We start from the raw sequence: 23,262 nt of genomic DNA on the forward strand, positions 1-23,262 counted from the left end.
AATAGAATAGAATAATAAGTTTATTGTCACTTTGAATGTACACTATTCTTCTCAAGGATGATTTATGATATCTGATTCTTGATTCAACTTGAAGTTTTATTCATATCATGTCAGTCCTATTCTTTTAATCAAAATTCAAGACAGAAATTCTTATGATAATTACAATGGGATTTGGTACTTCAGTTTCTTTCCTAAGATGAGTGTGTCTCCATTTTACATCAGAAGTGCTATTTTCCCCCCAAGGATTACTATTTTTTTTTTCTCCTAATGCTCACATCTTGCAAAGCTTCATCTTTTTAAAATTGCAAATGGCACTATTAAGAAAATCATGAAACAAGAAATAAGCACTCTTTGGTCTTTCAGGTGATATAGAAAGAATTCATGGCAGATAAAATTTATAAGAAGAGAGAAAATGAGATTGGATATATTAGCAGTCTCTTAACAAGAGCATTTTTATTTCTGCTTGTGCGAATCAAGGAGAATTAATGAATCTTAAAAGACTAGCTGCCTGTTGCAGCATATCATTAAAAATCTAACCCTTTTTTATTTGTTTTCATTGGTAGGGCGGTATTTTGATCTGTTGATTTATTTTATAGGTTTATTTTAAAAATATCTCCCCCCCTGCCTCCTATAATAATTTACATTTATAGGTTTTCCTAGATTCCAAGCTTTTATATTTAAAAGCTCGAGGACCACCTGCTGCCGGCATCAACTCCCCTCCTCCCTGTGCGTTCCCACAGAGAGGGCCTCCTCAGGGTGCCTGCGGTCAGGGAATGTCGACTGGTGGCTCCCAGGGGGAGGGCCTTCTCTGTGGGCGCTCCGGCGCTATGGAACCAACTGCCGGTTGAGCTCCGGATGGCATCGGACCTTCGCTCCTTCCGGCGCGGTCTGAAGACCCACTTATTTGAACTAGCTGGTCTGGCCTGATGGGGAACGTTAGGGTTTTTAATGGGTCTTTTATTGTTATTGTAATTTTTAATTGGGCACTTGTTTAATTCCTTTTTAATTTTTGTATTGTTATTTATATATGCCCTGTTAACCGCCCTGAGTCCTTTGGGAGAAGGGCGGTATACAAATTTAATAAAAGTAAAAGTAAAGTAAAGTAACTTCACCTGAGAGTTTATAACATGCTTTTATAATTTAATATAAGAGACTAGCATAGCAGTATAAGGTCACCAAGAAACTATTAGTGTAACATATCCTTTTTGATGTTTGGCAAATCTACTGAGGCAAGTTGGAATGCTTCTTTCTCTCCCTTTTCTGCTATTGTTTTCTTCCCCTTTTTTCCTTTCTCTTCCTGTTCTTAGTGTGGATTCTTTTTGGTAGAGTAGATAGTGAACAACTCTTTTTTTCCTGATTAGTGCAGAAATCTAGTCCCCCAAAACACCACAACCAAGACTTGTGCTTGAAATACTACATTCCATGATCAAAAGGAATGTAGACTGGAGCTTCTATCTTGACCTGGGAGCAATGGTTTCTGTGAATAACCTTTAAAGTTGGATGGCTACAGCAACTCGTCTCATGCATTACCTTCACAAGGAAAGGTGGCTTGTACCACTCAACATTTCTCTCCTGTTTCATTTCATAATGAAATGAAAGACAACCCTTGTTTTAAGCAACTCTTGGAATATTTCTTCAACAAAGCATGCAATGACATGAGAATATTTACAGTGGGGACAGATGAATATCAGTAGACATGTCTATTAAGCATCCTTGCTAGGGTGACTCCTTTTTAATGGACTGCAGCATCTTTTTTTCTCTCACACACATACTTCCATGTATTTGGTGCTCATCATTTTAGGAACAATTCAGAGTGTTTGTTATGATTTCTACTTTGTTCTTGAAAAATACAAAGTTGAGGAAATCTCATGTTGTAGAAGAAAAGTTCCAAAGATCCTCAAATCCATATCAGATCCAGATGGTTTAGAAATGAATGAATTTGGTAGTTGTGCAGATCTTTTTCACCCCTAACATTTTTCAAAGAAGGAATTTTTTGTTCATAAAATTCTCCCTAAAAGTTCTTGCCAACCCTAAATTGTCAAAATGTTTTATATATTCTCTTTCCCCAGATAGTCCTTTTATCCGTCAGTCTTATTATTTTACTTGTTGCCTGACTCCCAGCAAGTACATATCACTTCGAAAATAATATCTGCAGCCTCTCCCTCAATTAATAGTATACATGTCAGATATAAATGAATGAATTTTGGAAGATTTTTGTAACTTTATGATTCCTCTTTGTGTTATTTCTTGAGATTTTGGAAGACATTTTACAAGAAGGTGAGAATTCCAGGCATCAGACATGGAAACATGAATGGGACCTGCAGTCTCATAAAAATGCTAACCTGCCTTAGAGTTTGAAAGCAGCGCTTTTGTATATTGAACCTTTTGAAATAGGAAAAAAGACTGTCATCTAAAAACATTTGCATCAGAAGAGGTTTCAATACAGCCAGGTAGCTTCTCCTTCAGGGGTGTCAAACTCAATTTCATTGAGGGCCGCATCAGCATTGCGGTTGCCCTCAGGGGGCCGGGTGGGTATGGCCAGGCTGGGCGTGGCCTACTGGGTGGGCGTGGCCAGAGTGCGTATGGCCTACTGGGTGGGCGTGGCCAGCTCTACATCGTTTGCATCAAGGGTGCCTATGGGGGCCTGGGCAGGAGTGGGACAGATCTGAGGGTCTCTGGCAGAAGGAGGATCTCTGGGCCAGGGCCAAGGCAGTGGGGGCCGTTCCCTCACTGTTTATAGGATGGCTTCACGGGCCACATGAAACCACTTCGCGGGCCGGATCTGGCCCCCGGGCCTTGTGTTTGACATGTCTGTTCTACTTGCTGCCTTCCTACAGGTTGCTGAGAAAGGAAAACAGCATGTTTGTTTTACTTCCCCACCTTTTAAAATGAGAATAGCTGCCTGAAGTTAAAAACAAAACAAAAGCAAACCAACAACACTGCAAAACAGCTTCAGGTGTTCTCAAACTGGCTTCATTAGCTTTTTGGTTGATTACTCAACAAACAACTTTTCTAGCACTAACAAAAGAACAGATGCTATTCTTGTGAAAGACATTTGGGGATTCATATCATACATATCTGACATCTTCCTATGGAAGAGGCTTAATACAAAAGCTTGGTAATATTTTAAAAAATCAGTCTTAAGTTATGTCAGGTTATATTTGATGGAGCACAAGGAATATTAATCAATCCTCACAGCAACAGAAGGGACACATTGGGGTAAAATCCCACGGCATTATGAATAAACAGAGCAAGAAAGGAAACAGCTTGTAAGTAACCAAAAATACAGACATTAGATTCTGAAAAAAAACTATAATGTTATTTAAACACTCCCTCTGCCAAGCTCCAAGTGTTCCCCATAGTATTTTTGCCAGCATTGCAAGATAGGTCTGCTGCAAATAAAAAGCATTCCCACTTGGGAAGAGATCTCACTTGCCTTAAAAAAGGTAGATTGAACTTTATTTTTATGTAAGTCTCTCTGTGTATATCTCTCTCTCTCTCTCTCTCTCTCTCTCTCTCTCTCTCTCTCTCTCTCTCTCTCTCTCTCTCTCTCTGTGTGTGTGTGTGTGTGTATGTGTGTGCATACACACCTACACACACACATGCATACAGACAGATATTATCTCCACTATTTGGCAGAAATATGATTTAAGAATCCTCTATTATGCATTATAGTATGCAACAGGGAGGAAAAAAAGTCAAGATAATTTATTTTTATTGATTCACTAACTTACGTTGGGCCATATCGTTCAGTCATTCTGTTTGCTAAAATATCGTCCCTAAAGCTTTGGGAAAATTTTATTTCTTTGTAGTTATTTTTATTAAAACTATAATAAATAACAAATACTACCACAAGAGATGAACTCATTTGCTATAGTAATAACTTTTGATTCAAAAATCCCTAGAAGAAGCAGAAAACAGCGCGGGCGGGGGTGGGGGGAGAAAGCAGGGACAGAGAAATTGTTTCCTTCTCTGTCCTAAACAGTCACCAAATAAGATAGACAAAATAGGACAATAATATCAGAAATTTGGTATGGATTCTTTTTCCTATAGAAATAAATTATGTAGTTTGTCAATATGAAAAGTCTGTTATTTTAAAATTGGATCTATTTTGGCAAAATACAAATTAAAAGCTGTGCCTATTGATAAAACACGTATTATCAAAGCGTATATAATTGGCAACTGAAAAATAAGAATAATACAGACATGTCAGGCTGGAACCATACATAGGATGTTGGAAAACCTAAAGCTTGGAATGAGCTGACGCTGGCAAAGAACAAGGGGAGAAAAAGCCTTCCTCAGCATCTTCTGTATTTCTGCTTACTTTAGATGATTTTAAATGTTTTGATGTAGATGATCACAAATTGGTCACAAGTTTTTTTTTTTTGCAGTGCCGTTGTAACTTTGAACGGTGACTAAATGAATTGTTGCAAGTCAACAATTTACATAATATTACCTTGAACAATTAACGTCATAATGGGGCCTGCCATTTGTCAGCTTTGGATGTTGAGAGACAGTTTCAGTGTGTATCATTTATTATGTGAAAAATGGACCTCAAAACCTGAGATTCCTAACCTGCATCCCTGATTCTTGGAAATAAATGAATTCAGATTTTTTAGTAAGAACAATTTCACATTTTTATTTACTTATTTTTTTATTTTAATCCCATTTATATCCCGCCCTTCTCCGAAGACTCAGGGCGGCTTACAATTCTAAAGCACAAATCAATGTGCTTAGCAATAGCCTTCATTCTATGTATATGCCTGCTTATTAGGGCTTTCGGGGAGGCCCCAAGCGGCATTATTACAAAGTCAGCTTATTGCCACCAACAATCTGGGTCCTTATTTTACCTACCTTGGAAGGATGGAAGGCTGAGTCAAACTTGAGCCTGGTGGGATGCGAACCTGCACTAATTGCAGGCAGCTGGTGTTACTTAAGGAAGGAAGTCTGCTTCTTGAAAGACAGAATAGGAAAAGAGAGAGAGAGAGAGGGAGGGAGGGAGGGAGGGAGGGAGGGAGGGAGGGAGGGAGGGAGAGGGTATGAGACAAATAATGTTTGTGTTAACTTGAAAAGATTTTCCAAAATGTTCTAACATAAAACTGCAATGCGGGTAGGGTGGTGATGGTGGCATTTTTAAAAGGCTAGTGTACTGATTCATATGTCTCAGCATGTGAGAACTAATATAGTGCATTGTCTAGAATGGATAAAAGAAGTCCAAGTTCACATTTCTACCATTACACTCAATATCCACATTGAGGAAAGCCAGGTCCACTACAATCTATAGATTTTCTATTTATAATTTTCAAATTTCTCTGCCTTCCCATTTCTAGAAATTGTATCTCTGAATGAAATATATCTATTAAAAACAAACTTCCCATTGGTCTTGTTAGGTTTTGATTACATACGCTATAGTTTGGATGACCAGCTACATTTGTCTCTTGTAACACTTCTCATGGGTACAAATTATTGGATAGAAAATTAATGCTAGACTGCCAACGATATCAACCGGATAGACAGTAAGAAAATGATCAAAATAAATTCCACTGGGGCAGAACTCTGCCTATATCTCTGACCTGCCTAAGGATAAATGTCTCTGCCAGATGTTGCAATTAGGTAGTGGAATCAGCATACAGTGGTGTATAAACGGTCAGAGGTCTACCTAGGAGCTTTCATAAATTGAGCCAGCCATATAAATCAGAAAGCAACTGGCAGAAGCAGAAGCAGATATCAAAGACAAGGCAAGATGGTAACAGAAGCACAAATGCTTAACAAATGGAACAATTTCTTGTAGAAGAACTTTTACCTTAGTGTTTCTGCATTACTCCTCTGTTCCATTTGAGTATTTTGATTTATTTCCAAAAACTCTTTTTGCTTAGTTTCTCTCTAATTTGGATACCAAGGCTTCACCTCCATTGATATTTGCTCTTTTTCATTTCATATTCTATCTCCTGAGTCAGTTACTTTAAGTCAGAGCTGGAAATGTTGTCATTACCTTCAACTGTGTGATGGTGAAATTTCTTGAGAGTCAGGTTCTGATATTTGAAAAGCAGAAATTAGGCATATTCAGCAGAGTACATGTGCTGGTTAACTTGTTGGAAAATGCCTTAATCTATAGAAAGATAGGCTGAAGGTAGTTGTGTTATATGACTATAGTTCAATTTTATATTTTATTTTGTAATTAGCACCCAAAAGGAAAGCCAGAAAAGCCAAGGGTCTACTATATGAGGAATAGAAAAGGGGTCTAATTTTTTCATCCCTATTCCAAGCCCAATAAAAATGGTCTCTCCAAGTTGCATTTCAAGAGAAAAATCCCCATTAAAATCAACTGAGACTTCTCTTGACATGCAAATTGCAACAATGAAAACTTGGCTTTGGGCTTTTCCAAACTGCAATCTTAAACTGCTAGAGCAGGGGTCTTCAAACTTGGCCCTTATGACTTGTGGATTTCAACTCCCAGAATAACTGAGCCAGCATGCCTGGCTGAGGAACTCTGGGAGTTGAAATCCACAAGTCATAAAAGGGCCAAGTTTGAAGACCCCTGTGCTAGAGTCTCTATATAAATCAGCTAAACATGAAACTGACTTAAAACATTTTGGTTCTGCACTTCAGCCCCTTCTTTTCCTTTGATCTTTATGATGGCTCAATGGTCTATCTGAATCACATTTATCATAGCATCTGGTTGGTGGATTCTCCTGTTCCTTTATTCCTCCTGGACTGGTCAAACAAACCAAATAAGCACAGTTGTACCATTTTTCTTCAGTCAGAGGATAATCCTGCCACAGTGCATAGTAACTAACTGGAAACAAAGGATTTGTTTACAATGGAATTAAGCCCAGCAGGTAAACTGGACTTTAGCCCCTAGTTTGGCAGCCCCTAGTTTAAGAATGTCTGACTTAAAGGCAACCCCTAGTTATAGACAGGCTACCTATTGGTAAAAATGGCTGATGACTTTGTTATTACTTGCATTGATGAAGCATAGAAGCCCCACAATGCTTTCAGGAACTGCTGAAGCTGGGCATTTACTATACAACACTTTTCAGCAGTTCCTCAAAGCTTTGTATGGCTTTAATGCTTTGACACCTTGAGGAAGGATAATTCCATGCATCTTTTTCAGTAATAGGCCAGTCTGTTTGTAAGTACAGGTTCTGACTTTAACACAAATTTGGGTTAAAGACAGAGTTAGGGAACAGAACTTGTTCTTAACCCGAGGGTGACTTTCATGTATTATTCAATAACATGAGAATTCATTCATTCATCCATCTCACATCCAGTTTAGCTTCAGGATTCTTAAATTAAGTAATTTGTGTCTGTTAAATGACCAATGATACAGCGCTATTAATTGGATTGTAATAACATCTATTGATGAATGGTGAAGTGCTAATCAGCAAAAACAGGTGTAGTAGGTTTCAGATAGCTGAGTGAGTCATCTACTAGCTTGATAGTTTTTGTAAGAATCTGTGATTGTCAATTACAAAGCCATTCATTCACCTATATCAAGGGTAGGCAACCTCGGCTCTTTTATGACTCATGGACTTCAACTCCCAGAATTCCTGAGTCAGCATAGCTGATTCAGGAATTCTGGGAGTTGAAGTCCATGAGTCATAAAAGAGTCGAGGTCGCCTACCCCTGACCTATTTATTATATGACATGGCTGTGACTTATTCTCTGCTGATTTTTTCAACAGCTGCCATACTTAAGACAAAATAGAGCATTGGTGCATTAAATCTGTTAGGAATTTTGCTTGAGATATATCTTTAAACACACACATATGCAGAATACTTCTCATAGTTTCAGGAAGAAGTCGCCCGAAAACAGAGATTATAAATTAGGCAAATTTAATTTGTAAAATATAGAGGAAGTTCCCAATGAATCTCTGTCTCTATTCTCCCTGGCAAGAGTCTATTAGTCTATTAGTCTCACAAACTGATCAGGCTCTGAATGAATGCCATACAGTAAAATTCTCCTGTACTGTTTCAGTTTGGTAAAAGAAAAGTTGTTTTATAGTTCTTTTGAAGGAAAATGGATTTTTAATGAAAATATTAATTTAATATTGTATTTAACTCAAGATGGTTAAGAAAACAAATATCTGATTTTTCATATCCAGCAGCCCGTAGTCTCCATTTCCCCCCCCTTATATATCAGGAAAATCCCAAGGGAAGATATTACATATCACTGGGAAGCATTAACAATCTGGAAAGTTTCAGAATGCTGGAAAAATGAGTAACAGTAGCAGTAACAGAAAAAAGAGAAATTTAGGATACATTCTTTGACACTTTGAAAATAAAGCAAAGAGAGGCAGAAGCCTTCCTTAGAGGGAAGGAATCTGAGAAATTGCAAGGCAGATTTGGTAGGCTATTATACCAAATCTGAGTGCTCCAAGTATACATGAAAGGGCTCATTAAGTTGGAAAAAAAGAGTGCTCCATTGGCTATCCACTTAAAAGCAATGATTGCAAGGCTGACTTTTGTGAGCAGATTTTTTTTAGGAAAAAAATGTAGCAAACATAGATATCTTGAAGAGGGAGCAATGGAAGCAAAAGATAAAACATTTATAATGATATCTTAATGGATATTCAATGCTTGCATCCTCCTGGGTGAAGTTGCTGTGACAGGGTGGAAGTTGCATTGCAAAACTATGATGAATGTTTGGTCATTTTGATATCAGTGTGGGCTGGTAACAAATGCATCGTGGTAACAAATACATTAATATTTATACCCCAAATGAGAGAAAATGGCAGGATAGTTTAGACCACAGGCCCCCAACCTTTCTGACTGCGAACTGGCAGCAGTGGGGGGGGGGAGAGAGGAGAAGGTTCCCCAGGATTGGTGGATGAACATATGCATGCAGCTCCCTTTGCATAACACACAAATGAGCTTTGCACATGAGTGTCTGCCACTCACACAAGTGGAGCTGCATGCACGCGCACTCACCACTTGTGTGGCTCGGTTCTGAATGGCCCTCATTCAGATTTAGACTTTCTGATTTAGATTTTCAAAGAAGAGGAACATGCAGTGGAGTTCCAGAAGAATTTTCATTGTTTCTTCTGCAAGATGACTGCAAGTTAGTGTGTAATTCCTTGAGAAGAACTCAATTGAACAATGTAGTGCTTCCTAGTAGGGACGCGGTGGCTCAGTGGGTTAGGACGCTGAGCTTGTCGATCGGAAGGTCGGCAGTTTGGCGGGTCAAATCCCGAGTGCCGCGTAACAGAGTGAGCGCCTGTTACTCGTCCCAGCTTCTGCCAACCTAGCAGTTCGAAAGCACGTAAAAATGCAAGTAGAAAAATAGGGACCACTCAGGTGGGAAGGTAACAGCGTTCCGTGCGCCTTTGGCGTCTAGTCATGCCGGCCACATGACCACGGAGATGTCCTCGGACAAGCGCTGGCTCTTCGGCTTTGAAACGGAGATGAGCACCGGCCCCTAGAGTCGGAAACGACTAGCACACATGTGCGGGGGAACCTTTACCTTTACCTTTAGTGCTTCCTATCAATTAAACAAAGGTGCAAAGGCTTGCATTGTTAATGAAATATATCCAGATGTATTTATATAAAAGGTGGCATGTTTCCAGCAGTATCTTTAACTACATTTTGTATCTCCAATATAATAAAGTATTACTACCTATGAAGATTCATTAAGTTACAATATTGAGAATCTTAGCTTTCTCCGTATTCATTTCTTGATCCTATAATACCCCAAATTGTATGGATAAATATTAAGCTCTCCTTTGGGTGATTTCAAATGAGTTGTTTCAGAAAGTTAATGGAAGATGCTTTTCATCTGTTTCCTTTCTATTTCTCTTCTTCTCTTAGGTGATTCTCATTCTTACAAAGCTGCATGACTTCAATTTGGGAAGCGTTACTGAAAGCTCACTTTGGAGGTAAGCAGATTACATGGTATCTTTTTATGAGTAATAGACAATGAAAGAAGACAAAGGAAATGTTGTGAGGAACTGAACACATATTACTTCTTTGCCCTTCTGAGCAGGAGAGTTTTTGTTGTTTAAAAACCCTGTTGTGACAGTTACCAATAATATACCGGTATTTTGAACTTATAGCCAAGCACATTTTTGGAACAAGATGTGTACATTTTTTTCTGTAACTAGAATCTAAATCATCATAAGAGGATAATACTAAAGTATGAAAATGATCTGATATTAAATGCTCAAAGAATGTTAATATTATCTTGAAGAATTAATTAGATGTGTCCAAAAAGCTTCTGCAGACCAGACATGACTATGAAAGCTGTATAGCAAATATTGTACTATAACATCCCTATCCCTCCTCTAAATTAAGTTCCCCGCTGATATTATTGTGTATATGTGAGTTCCTTTATAAAACCTGAAAGTGGATGTCACAGGATTAGAAATGCTAATTAGCCATGAAGATAGGTATTTTCTCGTGAAAGCATAAGAAGTTAAGAGCAGCAGGATTCTGTTGTATTACACCTAAGATTGATTTCATTCAGTATTTTGCTGTCATGGTAACATCTATTTACCTTGGAACTCCCAAGCAGCCAACATTCAGATAAGCAGGGATTAACAACAGGCAAGTGATCAAGTAGAAAACTATATCCTAATTACCGGTAAGACTCTGTCAAAGAGAAAACCCCATTGCCACCAAAAGCAGCAGTCAAGCTACTATATATAAATAGGGAGCAAGCTTCCTGCTCACTTGCACTGATGTTACCTAGTTGGGTAATGAAATGTCTGCAAGCAAACAACTAAGCTCAGATAGTACCAAGGACTCCACAGTTTTTATAATGTGCCCAAAATCTCTCAAAATAAAAGAAGCAGCATGGATTGGATTCTGAAATTTAGGATTTGTCAGACAAAGGTTTAAGCTACAAAGTAGTTCAGTATAAATAAACAAATGTGTAAACCACGCCTTTAGTTTTTACAGGTCAGCACATGTCAGGTGACAGTACTAGTCTTCCAGAGTAGGTTTGCTTACATGATAAGCCAATATGTGATCTAGATTCTGTCTATTGACTTTTTGTCCTCTAGCCTTTCCCCCTCATCTGAATTTTTTTAAAAAAATAGGATTCGCATTAGTATTGCAGGCTAACTCTGCCCATAGCCTGGAGTTTGATCCTGAAGGGCTCAAGGTTGACTCAGCCTTCCATCCTTCCAAGGTCAATAAAATGAGGATCCAGATAGTTGGGGACAATATGCTGACATTGTAAGCCACCCAGAAAGTGCTGTAAAGTACTATGGGCACAATATAAGTCTAAGATTGCATTGCTATTGGTGAGAAGTCACTTTAATTATATTTAATTTAAACAAAATGGAAATGAAAGAAATGAAATCTGATTTTCGCAATACCCATTCAGATGTAAAGGCAGACATCAGCTAGCAGTATCTGAGCTACCCTCTATTTTTGGAAATAGGTTGACTGTAGCTATTTCAGTGATTATGAGTATTATGGCTATTTGCCAATCCAAAGTATAAAGAAAGTTATGAATGGTAAAGGACTGGTTAGAGCTATCATAATTGTTTCAAGTCAAAAGGAAATCAAATTTAAGAGGATCTTTAAATAAAACCTTTTGCTAATTAAGTGCAATGGCAGTATATTGCTCCTTAATTTCTATTAATCAGTGTCAGCTATGCTTTCTTTTAGCTGTGGTTTAATGAATTATTTACAAATATATTCCCTTTGTAAATATATTCCAGTCTTCATCAATCTAGTACCCTCCCAATAGTTTGGATTCTTCAAGTTTTGATACACTGGTCTCCCTGAAGGAAGGCTGTGATAAATAATTCAGTTTCATTATAAACTGAGTGTGACCAGCAACAAAGGGCATGCTTACTTTAGGAAACTTTAAATATGATAAAAACAGAGATCCCAAAACCAGATTGTCAGGAGCAATGCTTTAGGAAAGGTGACTAAAGTTTTGTTTTCAAGGAGTCAATATTTATAGCAAACCACAGCGGTAACGCAGATTCAGTTCTCTAAAACATATCAAATTAAGGCAGGTTAATCAGCCTTTGGGCTGCATTCAAGTTGTTAGAAACATGGCAATTAAAAAAGAATTCTGTTTCCATTTTATGAAGGTTTATGGAGTTGAACTTCACTATGGATCCCTGGCCTTTATTAAAATGCCTGCAGAATCCCAGGAAAGTCTTTATGGGTTCACAAATCATACTCCCAGTTGATCCATTTGTTTTGTCCTCTAATTGATGTATCAATGACCTTTCCATGGGCCAGCAAATTTCTGAGATACTGATCTTTTCAGATTTTTTTTTAGCCGAGAAACCTCGTAAGACTAATTGTTGAGATTTTCCGGAAAATATTAGTTTACAAATTTTAATGACACTCGTGATTTATTAATGTACTCCTCTTGCATCTGCTCCTCTTTATTCCTTGGTGGAATTCCTGCTGAATCTGAGTGAATTAATAAAAAAACCCTGCATATTATAATAGTGTTTTAGCTTGGCTGTTAATTAAAAGCTCCTTGACACTATTCAGTTGTTTTCATTTCCCTCTTTTTTCTTTTTCTTTCTCTCTCACTGATTTCACTATGGGAGTCTTTAAAGTCTAGGCAAGCCTAAATTGCCAGAACAGGTTCTTTTTTGGGAACTCAAACTGATTATTGTGTTTTGTAAATCTTCCTGCCCACCTCCCTGCCTAAACATAGCACTGAGCGTGTAGCTTTATTTGTACATGACCAATTTGCATGAATTGTTACTGTCATTGGGTTCGTAATGTTGCATCTGCTTATGCAGTTATACGTGGCTGTAGGCAGGTTTTGAAAGACTAGGAGTAGAAATAATGGACAATTTCCTTTCTATTGACTTCATAATAGAAAATGGAACATTTTTTTCTTACTCTAGGTGAAGCTAATGTCCTATTCCATTCAGTAATGTAAATTTTGAACTGGGAATCTATTTAGATTATTATTTTTCAAAAGTACTAAAATATTTTAGCCTTGGGTTGTTTGCCTTGTTACTTTAGCTGGAATTTGACTGTTCTTTCCTTTTGTGTCTCTCTGTGTGTATGTGTATGTGAGTGACTTTTGTATAATTAGGAACCATTTGGGAAAGTCTGGACAAACGAGCTTTTTGTCCTTATTACCTATTTTTTGAACAATATAGATGAAATATGGCATTGCCAAGTTCTCTTGATTTGACGTATATTGTTCTTCAAATAGCTGCTTCTACAGGAGACATTTCTAGCACTTATATATTTTGTTTTTTCATATTGAATCTCTTTGGGATGTCAAATTAGTACCATCCATATTATGCATGTTTTGTTCAAACCTTGGGACCATCAGAGACAGAAATGTTCTAATGCTATGTAACATAGTTTCACGAGGGCACCTAATATATATGACTCTTGATAGTGTTCCAGTAATACATTGAATCTGTCATTGGATTTCCAATGTGGAAGAAAGAGGTGATACATGGGTACTGAGTGACATAATTAGCAGTTTTATTACATTTCTTTCTACAACAAGATCTATAGCAAGGCCAATTAAATATAGTAAAAAAATCAGTATTTGCTCTGTTTCACCTTCACCAATCTATCAGATGGGAGCTTGCCCTGAATACAAATTATATCCCCACAAAAACAGCTTTTAGTTTGGGAGGTCTTTCAATTCTTTTATCAGGATCTCACCAGAAAGTCCTGCAGATTGAGTAAAAGAGATATCATTGCATTATTCAAATGAAATGAATACTATTTGTCTTCCACTGATCTTTTCTGTTGAAGCAGACTGTCAGGTAACAGGAAATCACTTTTTAAGTATGCCCATGTCTACACAGAATGCACATTGTAGTTTCCTTCAGGTTACCTCTAGACCTTACGTGAACTTTTCCTTTTCTATATCCATTTGGGGTGTAGGTTATCCAAATCATGAATAATCTTTTTCTTGTACTGCTACAAGTTCTCTGAATGCTCCTTTCAAGGAACCCATCTAATATAGTTCAAGAAAATTGGACTTGGAGTTGCAAACACTTGGAACCAAATTTTGTTATGAGTTATTGAAAGTCTGCCAAAGAATTCTTTTCTCGTGCTTAATCAGCAAGTATAGGTTATTAATCGAACATCAAATAAAATGTATTTAAAGTTATAAATAAGTTCAGTAGAGCCACATATAATTCACTGGGAAAATGAGATCCAGAACAGTGAGACCATTATGGAAATGGTTATCATTTTTTACATGTTGAAAAATCTAATTTTCAATGTTGCTGAATCTAATTTGCAGCCCAGAGAGCACATACTCATGTGCTCATCTTAAAGCTCTAGAAGAGAATCTCAGACAAATGATTCATAATGTTTAGGACAGCAACTGCAGAACATTAGGTATGTGATTTCTATTACCAATATAATAGTAGCAAAGAAACAGGTCAGCAAATAATTGGGTTATTATTAGCAGACAGCATCTTTACATAGCTACTACAGCATAGCTACAGTAGCTGCCTACTGATACTATTGTTCTTTACTTACTCTGATAAGTACTAGATGACTGAGAGGACATGACAATAGTATGGAAAATCGTATCTGGAATTTATAAGAGCAACTTCTAATACTACTCCAACATATATCTTCATAGGATCCATAGTTTCTGTCCAATATGTAGCTGCTTAATAGTAGACATAAAAAGCCTCATCAAGTCTGGAGCTGGCTTCTCAGATGCCGTCACTAGTTCGCAATCTTACTCCAGTTTGAGGGCACTAAACAAATGAAGAATATTTTGCATAGTGTGGATAGGCAGGACACAACAGGCAGTAAGTTGTATTGAATGCTAATTAAGTAATTAAAATAATTCAAGAAACTCTATAGTTATTCTTCAGAAACACAATTCACTCAGAAAACTGTTTAATATTCTTTGTAGGATGGTAGGTAATGCTTGGTTATATACACTAATTATTGGTTAAAACAGTTGGACATCCTACCAAATGATAGGCTTTCTAAACAACATTAATAAAACTTTTTTTTTCTTTCCCAGAAATTAGTTCCTGTTGTTTAAGAGATAGATGTAACAGCTTGATGAGTTAAGAATCAAAAGTATAAACTCTTGAAATGTTAAATTTCTTGTACGTATATGTATGTATGTATATATAAGTGTGTATAATATAAACATTTAATATTCATATAAACAGTCTTGATACCCAACATTATGGCTTATGCAATAAAACTAATGATGAGATTTGGCATTTTCAAATTGTAGTTTGTAGCTAAACAAAACTAATTACCCTTTGGAGTCCTTGATAAATGTATGATGTAAAACTGTAGTTTTTGACTTAGAATAATTACTTTACAGTTTGTCAAAATATGCTCTTTTCCAATGAGTGTGTTTGTTGAGTTATTGTTATATGTTGCAGACATATCCCTGACAACCCATTCATGCGTACCTTCTACAAAAATTTGCTCATTTACTTGTGCATCTACCATATTCAAGGATTTGTGATTAGGAAGATGGAAAATAGATCACTTTAGAATATCATTATTATGTCTGCGAAAAAGGCTAATAGGATCAAAGTTGAAGGCTGAGAATGTTCTGCTCTAATATGTGTTTTAAAATTGACTGATCTTCTAAATAGCATTTGTAGTGAAAAAAATTTTTGTGTGTGTGCTGGTGATTTCATGAACATAGTATTTTGAACAAAGCAATGAGGCTGTAAAACATTTGTGAAAGAAACATTTTGGGGATAGATACTGTATTTGCTGCTGCATTTGGGGATCAGAATTTGCCCCACTCACTCTGTTGAATCTTGGATATATAACTTGGAGCTTCAAACAGGCTTAGTTGTGTTAGAAATGTACATAATTACAATATAGCCACATATATTCTGACAGTAATATCATAACCTCTAACATCTGATTTTATATATAGACAAATTTTATACAATTAAAAGTAATTTTCCAATTGCTTTTCCCTTTTCTTTAATTTATTGTTGCATGTAAGAAGTTGTCTGGCAGGTTTCCAGAACTATTCATTTCATTTTTCACAGATAAGATATTCTTGTGCATACATGCTACTTGCTTTTTCAAGCAAAGATAATTATTTTGACATACCATACTCATTTGTGAAAGGTCTTCCATACTGCTTGTGTTACTTTGAACCAGCCAATCACTAGCAATATAATAAAAGTTGTAAAGACTGTAATAGTATAGTTTAAATGGCATGGGTCCGGATTACTTATGGGAGCACCTGCTGCCGGCGTCAACTTCCCTTCGTCCAGTGCGCTCCCACAGAGAGGACCTCCTCAGGGTGCCGTCGGTCAGAGAGTGTCGGCTGGCGGCCCCCAGGGGGAGGGCGTTCTTTGTGGGCACGCCAGACCTTTGGAATCATTTACCGGTTGAGCTCTGGATGGCTCCCGACCTTCACTCTTTCCGCCGTGACCTGAAAACTCACCTATTTGAACAAGCCAGCCTGGTCTGATGGGTTTGGGGTATTTTAATTGTAATTTTAATTAACTTTTTACTGCAATTGGGCTATTCTATTTAATTCTCATTTTAACTTTTGTATATTGTATTTTTATTGCATTTTATTGCCCTGTACACTGCCCTGAGGTATAGAAAATAAATAAATAAATAAATAAATAAATAAATAAATAAATAAATAAATGCACACAAATACATTTTTAGAACTTCAGTCAATCAGAATAGAGCTGGAAGGGACCTTGGAAGTCTTCTAGTCCAACCCCCTGCTCAAGAAGGAGACCCTATACTATTTTAGACAAGTGATTGTCCAGTCTCTTCTTAAAAACGTCCAGTGATGAAGCATCCACAACATTTGAAGGCAAGCTGTTCCACTGGTTAATTGTCCTCACTGTTAGGAAGTTTCTCCTTAATTCCAGGTTGCTTCTCTACTTTATTAGTTTCCATCCATTGTTTTTTATCCTGCTCTCTGGTGCTTTGGCAAATAAGTTGATCCCCTCCTCTTTGTGGCAGCCTCTCAAATAGCCTTGGTGGAGCAGTGGGCTAATGCCTCCTTAAGTAACACCAGCTGCCTGCAATTAGCGCAGGTTCGAGTCCCACCAGGCTCAAGGTTGACTCAGCCTTCCATCCTTCCGAGGTAGGTAAAATGAGGACCCAGATTGTTGGGGGCAATTAAGCTGACTTTGTAATAATGCCGCTTGGGGTGTGTGTGAAAGCCCTAATAAGCAGGCATATACATAGAATGAAGGCTACTGCTAAGCTTGTAAGCCGCCCTGAGTCTTCGGAGAAGGGCGGGATATAAATGGAATTAAAATAAATAAATAAAAATAAATAAATAAATACTGGAATACTGCTATCTAACTGAAAAACTGCTATCTAACTTGTTATCTAAGCACTGCCATTCATCTCATATTCAGAAAAAAATACCTTCTAGAAGGCAATCAGGCACACTAGCAATTGTTTTAGAAAGAGCAAGTATCCCAAAAGAAGGTAATGGAGTTTGTAAATGGGGACAGGTTTGACATATATAAGAAATAGGAGAAACATTACAAATAGTGAAGGTAGATAGTAGCCTTTGGATAGTTGTTTATGGTGCTTCTATGCCCTTTCCTTCTTTTCAAACCTCATCATCTCTCCATGACACATTGTTCAGAAAAGGATGATTGCAAACTGGGACAGGATGACAGGCCATGCATTTTCCAATGAATTGTTGCAGTAGGATCGGTGGTCTTGAAATAAATCTCAGCATCAATACACTTTTAGTTTTGAAGCTTACTTTTAGTAAAAAAAAATCAGGGCCTATTTTAAAATGCCAGAAAATTGTTACAATTGGCATCTGAAAATAAAGATTTATTTTGGCAGTTCTGAAATGTTTCAAACAGCATTTTCTCCATCTCTCTAGATTGAAGAAAAAAAACCAGTTGCAGCTTGTGGTATTACTGACTTGGCTTTAATTTTGGCTGGTAGTTCCCAGATTCCAACATAAATGTGTATTTTTTTCTTGCTGGGTGAGCAACGTTTTTGGATCCTCCAATTGTATCATTTGCAGCTAATATGACCAGTGGCCATACCTACTAACAATGGTAAAATCTATAGTCAGAGGTCTGGGAGGGGAAAAGATTGGAGAAGGTTGTTCTATTGTATTAAGTACCATGTTTCTCAATACTTCATTGCTATTCAGAAACCAGCCCTACCATCTGAAAAATGATGTAATCATCTGGAGATGATGCTTCTATGTATTTTACATCCCCAATAATTAATATGTGGTTAGTATGGTCTTGCTGTTCAGTTAAGGCATTCATGAAAGTGAGATATATGTGCATTTCTTAGGTTAGTGTCTAAATCTGTGAGGATAAAAAAAACCCCAGAATACAACAAAATATTCACTGCTACACCATCACAAACAATATCATACTATATATTATCACATTGCATATTCTATATACCTCAATTACCTGAGATTATCACTGTCACTTCTCCTAGCAAACTAGACTGGAAACAGATAAGCAGGCACTCAGGTATATCAGAACTTTTGATAAATAGATTTAGTGTGGGAAAGCTAAAGAAGGTACTGCAAAAGAGTTGCAGCTACTGCTGTATATCAAAATGCAAAACCTATGTATGTATAGTGGATTTTTCTTCAGAGTTAACTGATATAACTTTTCTCATAGGCATCAATGCCTGTAGTAAAGCCACATTTTCATAGACTTAGACGTATATTTCTGTTGCTCTGCAGGTTTCTTTTTTCTGGAGAAGCATTTTTTTTTATCTTCAGGCCAACCAATCAGAATCCATTATAAATGCGACAGTAGAATATGATAAGGATTGTTATTACATATGACTTTCATAAAGGTGAATAACTGGAATATGTTTTGGCAGTTATTAATTAGCACCATTACACAATCAGTTCACATTCTAACAGTGTTAGGCATACTTAATCAGTCAATTATTGATCATACAAAGTGCTTTCTCTCCAGCAATTTACAAGGGACCTTTGCAAAGATACATTTGACTATTTCTAATTAGCTGGTCAATCAAGATGTATGTATTTTGAAGAACTTGTGATAACAAATGGATAGAAATGAGATACAGTTGTTAAAATTCTTTAGCTACATGCACTTTTGAAATAAGTAACTTCTCTCAGATGGATAACTAATTCATTTAACTATAAGCTTTTGACTAGATGTTAAAATCTGGTACTAGCTTATGGAAGTTAGTTGAGGTATATAATAACAAAACTGATTTAAAATTAATGTAAGAGGATGGAGATAATTTCCAGTGGCATACTCTAAAACAGGATATGGACATTTCATTTTAATGTTCTCATAAGGAGGGCAAAAAGTGTAGAAATTGGAAACAGATGGGAACTTTGAACAGAGGTTCCATTGTGTGAGCTGAGTGGTAGCTTCATTGTGTGGTTTCTAAAGGCTAGGTATGCCAATTCAGATATTGACCTGTTATATATGGATGACCTAAAACATATGCACAGGATTCAACAAACAACCATACATGGTAAAACAGAAGGAAAGTGAAATAACAAGAAACTAAACCCATGAAGAACAAAATACTGCTCAGGAAACACTAGAAGAAGGGATAAAATACAGAACAACACACAGAACAACACACTCAACTATAAAACGAATATGTATCAAATTCCTTACCTTATATATATACCTGTTTGTATATAATACCACCTGTAAAATAATTTGATTTGAAAGATTAATATTTCAAGCATGATAAGAAAAATATATGGAATTTTCTTTTTGATCTTTTAGTCAAAGACAATAATAATTTACTTGGAAAGTAAATATAAAGAATACTAAAAATGAAAGCTATTTTTGAGGAATAGAGACTAATTCTGACTCTACACATACTGTTCTGGTTGGGTTAATTTGATAAACTGATATAAATTTATCACACAAATAGAATTTAGAATCCACCATGGTGCAATAATATCATTGCATTATGTGAAATCAAGATAATCAACTTTTTAAGGGCAACTCAGATATTATTTTGATCTCATCAGGAAACAGTACCAGTGGTCTTTCCTTAATAGTAATTAGTACTGGGAACTCCATCTATAACCAACATGATAAGGTGTGATGTCACATGACTGGGCTAACTTATGACAGCAGTTCCAACAGGTCCAGTTGCTATCATCGGTTGAATCCCATACAGTTGTAGCATCCTGCAGACACATGATTGCCATTTGCAACCTCATGCCTTCTTTCCCATTGACTTTGCTTTTTGAAGCCAGCAGTGAATGTTGCAAATGGCCATTATGCATCTGCGAGACTCTGCAATGTAATTGAGAGCTGGCTGTCAAGCACCCAAATTGTGAACACATCAACTTTATATACTTAGTGTACAGAATACTTCTCTTGAATATAGTCATCTGTCATGGTTCTGACAGATGAAACTCTTCAAAAGAACTTCAAGGCATTGTTTACCTTAAAGGATCTTTTAAGGTATAAGATCTTTTAAAGCATACTATTGGCACTTACAGTACATAACTGAAGCCAAAAACTGAATTACCCTCCCCTGGGCACATATTATCAAAGCACAATTCCCTCCTCCAATTAACAGTCATAAATCACATTCCCCAATTAGCTTGAAGCGCCGGCTTTCTCTCCAGCTCTCCAGCCCGTCAATTCTTTATTAGCTCTGGGCTCAATAACCTTGATTCTCACGCTAAGTTTTTGTTGTTATGTCTAGCTGGACTCTCATTCACATCCCCCTCCCAGCATCATCTAACTCTAAAAGTGAAAGGGAAAAAATGACTACATTTCCATCTCTTGTCAATGCAAAAACATCCGATGTTAGCAGCATTGACAGTTGAATTTGTACATAACATTGCTTCCTCTGGTTCTTACAAAATCTATTCCTGCAGATTTAGGTACTGCTGCTTCTTATTGTTGATTTGCTTGGCACCAACAGTATGATTATTATTATTTTTTTTAAAAAAACCAAATAGCTTATTTTTCATTTCTTTCCTATATTGGCAAAGGCATGTAAATTTTCAGACTTTTATTACAACTTTCCATTAACTAGGATTTTTTAATTGAAATAAATATCAGGTTATTCCATACTGTACACAGAAAATAACATACTTTTGATTGTAAGCATAATAATGAACTACTTCTATTGCTTTTTTTTTGTAAGATGGCAAGTAACGGCAAACATGACAAACCTGTCACAGCTTATTTTGGCCTTATAGCATGTTTGATTCACAAAAATGATCTGCCATCAGCTAGGATGATACTGGAAGGAAGCAGCTTTAGAGAAAGAGGGGGGAAAAAGGGAAATAGGAAGATGCCCTTAGTGAATGGTCAATCAGAAAGAGATTAACATTTAAGTACTTAAAATGCCTAATTATAAAAACCCTGAAAGCTTCTTGGTGCTCTTGATCATTTAGCCATTTTAAAAAGCTGTTTTAAAAAAGGTTTTCAGGTTTTTGGAAAAAAACCCTAAGTGGGTTAATCTTATTGATGATTCAATTCAACTGTTTTGTTTTATTACTTTATTTTACTTTAATTTTTGACAAAAAAACACACCCAACCCCCAAATCATTTCTATCTGAAAATTTGCTGCCAAATTTTGCCTGCAAAGATTTGCATCAAGGAGAATAGCATATTATCAACCAGCTATGTTCTGTTTATCTCTGTTACACATCTCATATGTTCTGTTTATCTCTGTTACACATTTTACATATTGCTGATTTCTTATGTCTTCTGGAATAGCAGGAGAAAATAAAGTGAACTGTGGAGTTATTTCTCCAAGGGTAAACTGTTTCACAAATTCTGTTACATAAAAATTCCAGTGGAAAAAAAATACATCCAGTTGGTCACATTGTTAGGAATTTCTAGGGACAATTCACTGAAAAGCATTTTATAAAACATAAATGAGAAACTCTGTTTAAGTTTTTTTGTAAAAAAATGGTCTATCAAGTCAAGTAAAAGTAGTCAAGGAAATAAAGATGTTAGGCAGTTTTGCTGTGCTTTATTTCATAAAGATGCTGGGTGGCTTTGCTGTGCTTTATCTCAAAGGAAAAGAAAGGCTTGTTTGGATTTTTCTGAGCAATAGAGTGCATCAGATTTTATCTGTGAGGATTATTCACCATTTTCAATAAAAATGATCCAGTATTCAGAACTGTATAATTCTGAAGCATAAGCAATGATAAGCAATAAGTTTGTTGATGTATCTCTTTCTTACATTCCTATCTTTTCTACCATATTCATCCCCATCAATAAACAAATGTTAATGGGTGGACAGAAAGCTTCTCAGGTTAAACTTGTAGAGCTTCTATCCAAAGAGTTGTATGTTGTGCAATTAGTTTCTATACCATGACTGCTGCAGATTAAGCAGCTCTTTCAGTGAAATTCAGTAAAACCACTATTTGGCTGACAAACGCTAGTGTTGGCCTTGAAACAAAAATACACAGGTTCATATACTTGCTCTGCTCTTGAAAAAGTTTATGTATTTGATCTCCACCTCATTAACTTCACAGAGCAGCTGATAAAATGACAAGAAAAAACAACATAATGTCATGAATCAAGAGCAGACAAGGTTTTTTTTAGCCAGGACTCTGTATATTGTGTTGTGTATTCAGAGGGTTACAGAATCTTATCTAATCACCAGAAGGGTGGCATCTTATTGTGAGTAGGGGAAATTCTATTCTAAGTATCCAGAAACTGAATGGATTAAAGGACAATTTGCTGACCTAAATCTAGGAGGCAATAGGAGTCTGGAAAATTGAACACTGATAAACATTCAGAAGTATAGATTTCTCCTCTCAGGTGAGTCTCCATTTTTCTTTTACTGTTTTTTCCCCTGTACTTACCAAAACTGCAATTTTCTCCAATAAACAGTTTATGTCAATGACTTCTCAAAAACCCTGGACATTTTCTAATGTGTTTCTCTTCCTGGGGAGAAATCTTTTTTTAAAAAACTGAGTTCCAATGAAATGATTATTTCCTAATCCTGAAATTTTCTCCATAATTTTGCAATTGACTTATTTCGCTCCCTTCATGGAGTTAGTTTATGACAAAATGCTACTGATCCTTTGCTGCCCTGACCAGCTCCCTTTTAAAAGTTCAGTTGCAATGTACTGATTTGGTTTCAAAGTTAGTATTTTTACTACCCTCATTTAGTAGATTACTTTGATGACAAATGGTATGCCTTCTTTTAACAGGAAGAAGAAAAGAGTCTTGAGTTTTTATTTCTTTTTTGTTTAGAAAAGTTTGCTATACAGACACAGGCTCTGTCCTTGTGCATTTCCGAAGTCATTTTGAAGAGAATTTCCTTAAGGTGGGTGCACAGCAGAATCTCTTGGGACCCACCAAGCCTAACTCCTTAGTAAATGGAACCCAGAGCATGCTTTCTG

At 36.5% G+C, this 23,262-nt stretch overlaps 1 protein-coding gene across 1 annotated transcript in view; it reads left to right on the top strand.

Annotated features, from left to right (window-relative positions):
- The window catches only part of LOC310640779 (VPS10 domain-containing receptor SorCS3-like), a gene marked incomplete at its 3' end in the record, with an annotated part of 510,250 nt that overhangs the window by 173,107 nt on the left and 313,881 nt on the right, over positions 1–23,262 (top strand). Inside the window, exon 2 of the mRNA XM_083363297.1 lies at positions 9,807–9,874. Within this exon, the coding sequence (XP_083219423.1) occupies positions 9,807–9,874 (68 nt within the window). The remainder of the gene's footprint in view (positions 1–9,806; positions 9,875–23,262) is intronic.

The sequence above is a fragment of the Vipera ursinii genome (genome assembly GCF_947247035.1).
Source record: "Vipera ursinii genome assembly, chromosome: 5".
Taxonomy (NCBI): domain Eukaryota; kingdom Metazoa; phylum Chordata; class Lepidosauria; order Squamata; family Viperidae; genus Vipera; species Vipera ursinii.